This window comes from Ostrea edulis, chromosome 3, assembly GCF_947568905.1.
Source record: "Ostrea edulis chromosome 3, xbOstEdul1.1, whole genome shotgun sequence".
Classification (NCBI taxonomy): domain Eukaryota; kingdom Metazoa; phylum Mollusca; class Bivalvia; order Ostreida; family Ostreidae; genus Ostrea; species Ostrea edulis.
This window is the reverse complement of record NC_079166.1, coordinates 8,008,370-8,019,994: the sequence shown is the minus strand read 5'-3', so window position 1 is coordinate 8,019,994 and position 11,625 is coordinate 8,008,370. Positions and strand designations below refer to the sequence as shown.

Here is an 11,625-nt window from a genome sequence, read left to right as displayed (position 1 = left end):
AAGTAGACGATGAAGCGTGAGATAAATCCGGGATAGATGTTCGTGTTTGTATTGAGTTACGGATTTAAGAAAACCCCCAATTTTTCTTTTCTTTTCTTTCTAAATGTTCGTTATTTCTACAAATATGGTTATTTTGGGGAAAAACCCATGCCATGTTTGCATTTCATTTCTATGTATTGCCAAGAAAATATTTGTCAACTTTTGGAAACGTTTCCGTCTTTGGGTGTATTTAAGAGACGACGTTTCGTGAAATTACAACAAATTACCGAGATGTTGAGAATTGCAATATTAGTAGCAGTTTTGTTTGCTGCAAGAGTAAATACATTGGACGACAATGAAAACGGAGAAGCTGCTCTTAAACGCTTACTAGTACAAAAGGAAGTTGGACAGTTTGAGGAATCAGATGGTTTTGAGTCCAACATAGAGGAAATCTCTTTAAACTTAGGAGAAGAAAAAAATATGGACCTTGGAATGGACATCAAAGGTAATGATATCAACTCTTCCGGAAGTACAGAAAAAGAAAATGACGATGATGAAAGAAATGATGATGATGATGATGATGATGATGATGATGATGATGGTGAACAAGACAAGGGATCTGAAGATAACTCTGGAAAAGACTCTGAAAGTAGTGAAAGTCAAACAGAGGAGAGGAGTGAAAGTATTGAAAATGACTTTGGAAATGAAGACGCTGTTGACGATTCTTTAGAGAATTCTTTGTCCCAACTGAATGATATGATAATGAAAGCAAACCCAAAATTAGCAGAGGTATGTTTCTGTGCTTGTATTGACTACTCTGTGTGTTCAAATACAACAATAACATCTAATTTAAATATTTTATACATTGTTAAATGCTAAATTGAAGAAAAACAGTATTCAAACATAACAAAGTACACGATTGAGCAAATAAAATTAATGACCATGATATGTATTGATCATAAAACTGTTTTGAAAGTCAACCAAACGAAGCTTTGAAGATGAGGATATGATTGAGGGAGACATCAAACTAGATAAAGAATCAGCCGCAGAACTTGTCGAGTTTTACAAACGGAATCCACAATATCTAAACCTCGACTCCAATGTTACGGACAGATCTGTGAGTAAAGCAATATAACCGACAAATATTAGTAACCTCGACTCCAATGTTACGGACAGATCTGTGAGTAAAGCAATATAACCGACAAATACTAGTAACCTTGACTCCAATGTTACGGACAGATCTGTGAGTAAAGCAATATAACCGACAAATACTAGTAACCTCGACTCCAATGTTACGGACAGATCTGTAAGTAAAGCAATATAACCGACAAATACTAGTAACCTTGACTCCAATGTTACGAACAGATCTGTAAGTAAAGCATTATAACCGACAAATACTAGTAACCTTGACTCCAATGTTACGGACAGATCTGTAAGTAAAGCATTATAACCGACAAATACTAGTAACCTTGACTCCAATGTTACGGACAGATCTGTGAGTAAAGCAATATAACCGACATATACTAGTAACCTTGACTCCAATGTTACGGACAGATCTGTGGATAAAGCAATATAACCGACAAATACTAGTAACCTCGACTTCAATGTTACGGACAGATCTGTAAGTAAAGCAATATAACCGACAAATACTAGTAACCTTGACTCCAATGTTACGGACAGATCTGTGAGTAAAGCAATATAACCGACAAATACTAGTAACCTTAGAAACCGTTCATGTGAAATAATATGTTCGTCACAAACAACTAGAAAAATACTAGTACTGATAATAATGTACCAAATAAAACGATGACAATAAAATGTTCAAATCAATGCTTAATTGTATGGAGACAACTCTTAAATTCATAGGAAGAATTGGATGTCGTGGGGACTTTTTTTATTGTCTATTAAAAGGGTACCAATACAAATAAAATATTTTATTGTTCTTCAATGTTAAAACTCCATATCAACGAAATTATATCTTGACAATCCAAGAAATTTAGTCCCCGTGGATTTGAATGATTTCCCAGTATTTAAGAAAATGAAAAGAGATTAAGTGTGACCATTAATCTATAAATATTTTTGATACGAGAGGAAAAAGCTTCTCTTTTTTTGTTATCTTTATTCAGTTGACAGATGATATGGCGAAACGTAAGGTAGAAAGCTCAAGGAAATGGACAATGCCCATCAAATATCGGATCGATAATTCAACAAACAGTAAGAATATTTCCAATAGGGTACAAATCAGTTATTCTTATCATTGAACATTAATAAAAATTACAGCAGATATAATTGGCCGGTCAACATCAGATTGTTGCCTCAAGTCCATATACCGCTGATTAAAATTGAAAACGTTCACTCGTTCGGTGAAGATAACGAACAGTGATCCATTTCATAAATGCTCTATAGAATATAAAACCGAGAGTAGGGCAAACGCGGATCCCTGAACACATATGTAACTAGATGCATAGGAGAAGTAATGATCCCATATTGATCAGTTGCATTTGTGGATAGCCCTAGATCTTTAGACGGAGTACTTCGAATTTAAAATCAGCATGCATGGAATGACCCCACATTTGCTATGAAAATACGTCTTATAAGTATTTTTTCTTGCCCTTGTCTTAATTGCTATATTTATTTATACGTATGCTGTTTTAATCCCATTCACCTTTTTTTCACTGATGACGATCTATGGTAAAGTAAGACACAGTTCGTATAGATATATACCGCCGCGGTGGTCGAGAGGTTTGAGCGTCGCCCCGCATGCGGATAGCCGCGATTCACAGAATTTGCGTCAAATCCAAATCCATTTATATTGACCATAAACAGCTCAAAAGTGCAGTCCATTTCTCAAATATATCTACTTGCATACATGCATGGATAATATCTGCTTATATTTCTATTTTTGTCTTTTACTTAGAGGCAGTTGTGAAAAAGGCAATACGAATTTGGCAGCAAGAAACGTGCTTAAGATTTAGTGAAAGAATAACATTTTCCCCACCAGGAATCACTTTTACCGGGAAATATAGAGGGTATATACTTTCATATTCCAAATGTAGTTTCATTACATTTTAATATGTTTAATTCAAATATGTTAAGCTTAAGAAGATCTCAATCAAGGCATACTGTTGTATTTTCTTCAACATTTCATGAATTTGTGCAACAATAATATAAAGTATCTGGGGTAGTCGACTCTCATCAGACGCTCCTAACTCTCTGAGAATATAGTTTGACTATTGAGCATAGTTATTAATATGAATCTTTTACCTTGAAATAATAAATAGAAAAGGGGTAATTTCATCTTTGTAAGATGCTATACAAAGCTACCACATTGTTAAAGACAAATGCAAGGTGCCCTCTAGTCCCCCCCCCCCCAAAAAAAAATATTGGCAAATATTCTTAACTCGCACTCAGTTATCTCCTACCTGACTAGTACACGGCATGAGTACATCTTATGATGTATTCTTCTGTCTTAATAGAAAAAACCTTATACAGATTGTAAGTACGGAAAGAATAATAAAGCAATATGGAAACTCTAAATGAACATTATTATGGGAAATGGAATAAGGTTAATGATAAATAAAGTTATGTGATTTATTTTGAATTCTTACGATAATAAGTCCCGTGGGATTACGCAGCACGTTTTGTTGCAATCCGTGTTTTATTTTGTAAAATTATCTACCTCAGTTTTTCCACTAAATAGTATATTCTCTATCGTATGCAGGTATGTCATTGTCAGATAAATCGTAGATATATATTATCTTAATTCAAAATGTTAACGAAATGTACAAAAAACCCTCTATCATGCCCTAACCTCATTCTGCAGATGCTGGGCTCATGTAGGAAGAATAAAGACAGGAAACACAATCAACTTGGGATACGGTTGTTGGATGGTAATTTTACTGTAACGAGCTTATTGTCTTGGAACACATATTACATAAGTAGATATATTGATGCATCAAGGAGTCTCGATGATCAAAAGAAAGTTGATGTTTTGAAATTTAATCCAACCTTGAATATGAGTTACATATCCACTTGATGGATCCAACACGGTATTTGTAAATTGTTGAGTGGTGGATTTAGTGTTTTATATATATGATTTTAAAATGGCCATAAAACATGTTTTCTCAGAAGTTATTGATGTAACAGGAATTTCCCATGACGATCTACAAAGTATTCAACGGTGATTATATGTTGATCTTTAGGTAGGAATTGCTGCTCACGAAATAGGGCATGCTATTGGTTTCTATCATGAGCAAAGTAGGCCTGATAGAAATAACTACGTAACAATAATGACGAAGAATATAATAGATGGAAAAGTACATAATTTCCTCATCAAGCCCTCCGCAACATATGGAACAAAATACGACTATGGATCGATTATGCACTACCGGGACACGGTATGAAGTTTATATTATAAAACAAATGATTTTTAAGAGGTTTATCTATCTGGTGTAGAAACAATAACAAATTATGAAAAAATATTTTACTCTCATTTGTCATAAAAGGTTTCTATATATTGATTAAACACTCATATCCGATAGGCCTTTGCCAAAACAAGAGGCTTGAAAACAATTACTGCAAAGCAACCAAATTTGGAGAGGACGATGGGACAGAGGACCGCTTTGTCGTTTTACGACATTAAAGCCGCCAACTACCACTACTGCCAGGGTATATCTCCTACCATTAATAAGTGTCTTCATAAGTTATTGCTGGCTAATGCTTGAAGTTTTCAAAATATTGACTTATACGGCTTAGTCCTGAATGTATACAACCAGAAAGGACAATTCCTGAATATAGCATGTGACTTAATGCGTGCACATTTTATGCCGTTTATTACAGAAAGATATATTTGTAAAGAAAATTACTTCATAATTCTATAATTTTCTACATAATAATTCTATAATATTTGTAAAGAAAATTACTTCATAATTCTATAATTTTATACAAACGAAGTGCATTGTTTATCGCTAATGCCATATGAATATTCATTGTTTATCGTTAATGCCATATGAATATTCATTGTGTATCATTAATGCCATATGAATATTCAGGAAAATGCTCTGGGGGATTGACCTGGTCAAAGTGCAGAAACGACGGATACAGAGATCCCAAGAACTGTAAAAGATGTAAATGTCCAGATGGTTGGATCGGGAGGTATTGCACCATACTGAGCTTCTCCAGGCCATGTAAGTTCTGCAACAGCTTCACAGTTTCATAATTTAAAATAACTAGTTTAATGGCGCAACTTTAAGATTATGTATATCATTTCATGTATAATAGTGAAGTCGGAAAGCGAAATATAGAAGCAATATTTCTTTTATTTCAGCATGTAGCTCTTGTGGGGCACGGTACAGAAGTGCGATCTCGTCTTATCGTTCCTTGCAATCACCCGGGTACCCTCTCTGTAAATATACCAGGACAGCAGAATGCACATGGAAAATTAAGGTAATTCATTTGTCCCGGTATTGAGGATTTAAACATACAACCGTGACTTTATTTATAGACCTGAAATATAACATTTTATATATGGATTATTATACCAAGTCAGGCTGAACATTACATGTCAACCATCTAAAGCTTAATTAAACTCACAGCACAGAGGTTCACTGACTACAATTTCTTTGAAATGAAAAGATTAGACCAGACAAGTTGAAATGATAAATCAGTGTTGCAATCTTTCTCCCGACTTAGAGATGTACTTGTAAATGATCATGGAAATGGGGTTAGTTATTTTTATCAGCTGAAATTCACGACGTACTTATCGGGATGTACAGTTTAGAAAATGGGGTAAAAAGGTTCGAATTCGATTTAAAAGACTATATTTGTAGGTCCCTTGAGGTAGAAGTACAATATGTGATTACGTATGAAGATGACATGCGTATACAACTTGGTACATTATATTTGGTTTCATACGCGGATAAAAATATAATATACGCTGTAGTTCCTGACGGCAAAAAGACTGAATGAAAATCGCAATTACAATAAAATATATAAATGTTATGTTCTTGATATTTCACTTTAGTATTTCATTGACAGGCACCGATTGGAAAACGTGTCAAACTGTACTTTTCTGGGAGTTTCAAAATTAGATGCCATTCACCATGTTTAGATTTTGTTGAAGTCCGCTACAAAAGTCTCTCTGCAACAGGACCAAGGTATATGATTATAAAGCATATTTTATTCACTTTTTCATATAACATGATTTTGATTAATATGATGATGATGAGGAGGAGGAGGAGGAGGAGGATAATGATAATAATAATATATACCCCTATAATGATATTACTGTAATATTAAAAGTACAAAATAAGTGTAATAAAAAGATAAACGTCCTTTGAAAATGTTATACTTATCCATTTTAACCAAAATCTAATAATCCCGTGGGGATCCGGGTTAGAATATGTCCTTAGTACCCCTTGCTTTTCGTAAGCGGCGACTAAATGGGGCGGTCTTTTCGATGAGACCGCAGAAACCGAGGTCCGGTGTCACAGCAGGTGTGGCACGATAATGATTCCTCCCTCCTTCACCGGCAATATGAAGTATATGTATATGAGTGAAAAAATCTCGAGTTGGGCGTTAGACAATATACATATACAATCATTAAATCAATCAATCTGTGCTTTTAACAACCAACCAAAATCTACCATTTCAGCCTGTCTGATGATTATATATTTGTCATCTAGGAGTATTCTTCAAACCTTTGGTAAATGTAGACTACGGTAGATGTAGCCTTGTGCAAATAAAGTGTAAATGTAGATATGATTATTGCGATGGTCGTTTGTTCATTGTACGTCCCGTGGAGAATTGTTCACTCATACAGGGACTCCACCGGTTGTGGGTAAAGCACCGTGCAGATTTATACCAATTCTTAGGTTCGTACCAGTAAGGGTTCTCTAACGTGACGATGTATGTCGTGACTCGGGCTTTCGTTTTTAAGATCCTGGTGATTCTAAGTTCTAGATGTCGAGTGTTTGGTGATGGAGCAACCACAACCTATATTTACGTGTTAGGTTTGACGCGGCCATGACACGAACGGGGCTCGAATTTACAACTTCTCGGTTACGATGCGAACGTTGTACCACTGACCTACCGCGAGGGTACAGTCATGATTTAAAAAGCAATGTACTTCTGTGCAATTTTGTGGAAACTCCACTGTATGACAAACCGGATGATTTCAACTTCTCGATTGTCAACTTCCCATATTTATGTAGCAATATTCCATTATCACCTGTACATGGTGTTTATATATCTCAACTGATTCGATATGCAAGAACTTGTTCTGCGTATAGTCAGTTTTTAAATCGAAGTAAGCTACTGACAAACAAGTTGATGGTACAGGGGTTTCAACAGTCTCGATTGAAGTCAGCATTTCTCAAATTCTGTGGTCGTTATAACGATCTTGTTCGTCAGTACAACCTCGCATTGGGTCAAATGCTGTCTGACGTGTTTCATACCGATTATTAAGCAGTTCTTGGCACACAGACTTTGACTACGGCTAACTCCATTTACCTGATCAATACATAGGGTTCACGGTGGGTGTGACCGGTCAACAGGGGATGCTTACTCCTCCTAGGCACCTGATCCCATCTCTGGTGTGTCCAGGGGTCCGTGTTTGCCCAACTATCTATTTTGCATTGCTTATAGGAGTTATGAGATTGATCACTGTTCGTTATCTTCACCTTGCATTACTGATGGAATATCTTGCCTCTTATTCACGAATTCCTCACTGGAACATATTCTTCTTCTGAAATTACAATCCGCATATACCTTAGCATCGACCTTAATACGTCATGGCTAGAAATAATTACAAAGTAGACACTGGCTTCGCATAAAAAATGATAGAGTCTTGAAATTTCGCCGTTTCTGTATTTGTTTTAATAAGTCTGTTTCAAATGTCTGTAGTGGTGTAGAATGTGATGTAGAATAGGCATGGTTATTCCTTTGATAGTAAACCAAAAAGGTAATGTGGAATTAAACTCTTATTTATTTTGCAGGTTCTGTTGTTACCAGAGACCAAAACGTACATTTACCTCTACTGGACGAGAAATGTTGATTCTCTTCAGAACTTTCTCAGGAAGTAGCGCGAAAGGATTTCGTGCTAGATATAAATATGTCTGAGCAAGTGAGTACAAATTTCTCTTCATGTTTTGATGAACGTGAACTACCAATTTCATACACCCTCAGGAAGGAATAAAATTGTTCGTTACGTTTCCGCCTCTGGTATATCCAGGGGTCCGTGTTTTCCCCAACTCTCTATTTTGTAGTGCTTATAGGAGATTGATCACCGTTCGTTATCTTCACCTTTCATAGTGTAAATGATTAATCTATTGATTATCAGTTCGGAAAAAGAACTTTATTTACGCATCAACATAAATTTAAACAAGAATAATTCATGTACAGCATCAAAACGTAGGTAAATCCTCGTGTGTATTTCCATAATCTTTATGCGTACTCCTCCTAGGCACCTGATCCCACCTCTGGTTTGTCCAGGGGTTCGTTATCGTCACCTTTCATTGGGATACCGCAATCAAATGTACATTTCTTGAATTCGATATTGTAAAAGAACCTAATTTGATTATAGAAACAGTCAACTGCATGCCTAGGAAGATTTTAACTGACAAGTTTACAAGACTTACTATGTAAAACAATTACTGTATCTGTCCTCAATCGAGCATGTTCAAAATGTGACGATGTCCGCTCCGATGCACGTTGTTTTAGTTATCATGACTTAGCCCTTGGTGAAATATAGATTTCTATATATTAACTCAACCATATATTAGCAGAGCTACTTTACTACTATAGCACGGTGAAATTTTAATTCCACTAAAATAAGTAACGTACATTATTTGGGAGTATACTATGTTAAGGTTTCACATTTTAGTTGCAATTCCTAAACTGCAAATACTTTATCGTAATTTCATTTCAGGGCATGTGTATTCGAAGACGACCATTCGGTGTGTTATAAATGAAATCAAGTACTGAAACTCTTTAATGCAGATCTGTAATTATCATAGTTTTACATGCATTCCACTTAGTAGATTCTTTTTTGTATGAATTTTATATAAATAAAAGAATGTGTCGTTTTTTGTTTGTTGGGTTTTTGTTGTTGTTATGATTACTCTACAATGAAATTAATTTGCTTCCGTTCTTAGTTATTTTGAGATTCTACACATAATGTATTTTAATTTTTTAATATTAATCATCACAGAGTATTTTAGCTTACTTGATCGATCGTAAAAAAAAAAATGACCATGTTCGATGTGGAGCCTGTTTGTCTCATATCATGCTTCCTTTCCCCCATCAAAACATCAGCCAGTAAATATATTTCATATATGAATATATTATTACATGCGATTTTTTATTGCTATGTAAAACTTATACGGCACCTTGTACGGTGCCAATTTTGATGCACCAGATGCGCATTTCGACAAATAATGTCTCTTCAGTGATGCTCAACCGAAATGTTTGAAATCCGAAATAACTATGAAGTTTTAGAGCTAAATATAGCCAAAAAAAGTGGAGCCAAATTCGTCCAAGGATAAGAACTATGCATGAGGGCTATAAAAATGAACTTTTCATTTCATTCTAACACTATTTCGCATGCTCGCTGTTTTCCGCTCGCTCACAATCATGATATATACGTGCATGTTATGGAGTTTGATCCATAACACAAAATGTAATCTAAATATAATTTAAATTATATTAAAAAAAATGCAGTTCATTATTTGGAAATTTTGAGGTTTGTCATCGTATTTTCTCAATCTTGTTTCGTAATATGAAGAAATTCACCTGATATTTATTGAAATTTTCTCGAAATTTAAAAATAATCATCTAGAGAATTTCAAGACCACGTATGCCAGAAGTGGTGTAAATCAATTGTGGATTCTAAAAAAAATTCTGAAGAACTTTTGGTAAACTTGAAATCACCAAACTTTTCACAAATCAACAACATCAAAACGTATGACTTTTTAACACTTTACACGACCATTCATCACGATAAATCAGAGACTAGACTTTTTGACATCATTGACATTAGCTTCTTTAACGAAAATGAAAAATGCAAATAATCCTATCTAGTGATCAGTTATCCAAAAATTACTTTGTTAAACGCCACTCTGATTCCATGCACGAATACTCTGAATAAAAGAATATGCTGGAGTTCCTCATTGACAATATGTTTGTGGTCTTTGGTGATCAGGTCTTCCAACAGTCTGTTGGAATTCCTATGGGCATGAATTGTGCTCCGTGAGATGACAAAATCTCTTGTTGTGGCCTACAATTCGGCATTTCGATATATCGACGACTTATCATCTTTTAACAATAATCACCTTCATTATGTCTATTTGATATATCCCAGTGAACTCGAAATAATAGACACTATAGAGTCGTCCACTGCTTCTTTTATTGAAAGTAGATATTAACGGCAAAGTAACAATTCAACTTTATGACAAACGGGGTTATTTCAGCTTCTCCATCGTCAACTTCCCATATTTATGTAGCAATATTCCATTATCACTTGCATATGGCGTTTACAGCTCAACTGACTCGATACGCAAGAGCTTGTTCTGCTTATGGTCGGTTTTTAAATCAAAGCAGGTTACTGACAAACAAGTTGATGGTGCAGAGGTTCCAACAGCCTCGTTTGAAGTCAGTTTTTCGCAAATTCTATGGTCGTTGCAACGATTTAGTTTGCCAATACTGCCTATCATTGGGTCAAATGCTGCCTGACGTGTTTCATACCGATTGTTAGGCCGTTCTTGGTACACTGATTTCGACTACGGATAACTCCCGTTTACCTAATCAATATATAGGGCTCACGGCGGGTGTGACCGGTCGACATGGGATGATTACTCCTCCTAGGCACCTGATCCCACCTCCGGTAGGGCTCTGTGTTTGCCCAACTCTCTATTTTATATTGCTTATAGATGTAGCGGTCGGTAAACAGAGAACTTATACTGCCTCGCTAGATCTTTCTACCTCTCTTCTGGAAATGTTCTTTTTTCAGTTCAATCTCTGTTGTGATTTGTTTCTGACCAGCTGTCTCTATTCTATTGTCCTTTTGTATTCCCTCTGTAGTCTCATCTCTCTAGGACTGTTTATGCAAAACCCTCACCCCACAGCTCTACACAACTCGTCTATACACGCACACACTCTCTCTCTTTAAAGCTTTGTACAGTTTTCTCTGTGCTGCTTTCTTTCTTTGTACATCCCTGTCAATTCAGTTCGTTCTTTCTCTGTACAACCCGTCTCTAATTTACATTCCTTTCTCTCTGTACATCTCCATCTCTTTACAGATCTCCCTCTATCCAACCCTTTATTGAAAGGTCCGCATTTCTCTAAATAGCCCCTTTCCACACATCACTCTGTACATCAATATCTACACAACACTCGCTGTCCAGTTTCACCCCTCAAACTCTTTACTCGCTCTAAATGCTAGTCTCCAAACCCTTCTAAGTCTCTTTTCTCTTGGAAGAATACTTTCTCTCTCTACACAGCTCGTTTCTTCTTTTATCTGTATTGAACTTTCCCGGTACAGCTCGGTCTCTTTCTTATCTTTTCATTGTACTGACCGACAGTGATCTCTGTATACGAGTCTTATGATCTCATAATCCGCTACATTCCCTCTATACAGCCCTATCTATGCAC

General features: G+C 35.7%; 1 protein-coding gene across 1 annotated transcript; it reads left to right on the top strand.

Annotated features, from left to right (window-relative positions):
* The first annotated feature begins 239 nt into the window (after nt 1–239).
* Nucleotides 240–9,067, top strand: LOC130053184 (zinc metalloproteinase nas-36-like). The gene is made up of 12 exons (XM_056159871.1): nt 240–768; nt 956–1,096; nt 2,106–2,193; nt 2,897–3,008; nt 3,803–3,869; nt 4,182–4,376; nt 4,521–4,647; nt 5,031–5,165; nt 5,306–5,424; nt 6,016–6,134; nt 7,974–8,101; nt 8,906–9,067. Exons 1-11 carry the CDS (start codon nt 271–273, stop codon nt 8,095–8,097), a joined length of 1,725 nt encoding a protein of 574 aa, XP_056015846.1. The 5' UTR covers nt 240–270; the 3' UTR covers nt 8,098–8,101; nt 8,906–9,067.
* Nucleotides 9,068–11,625: the final 2,558 nt, after the last annotated feature.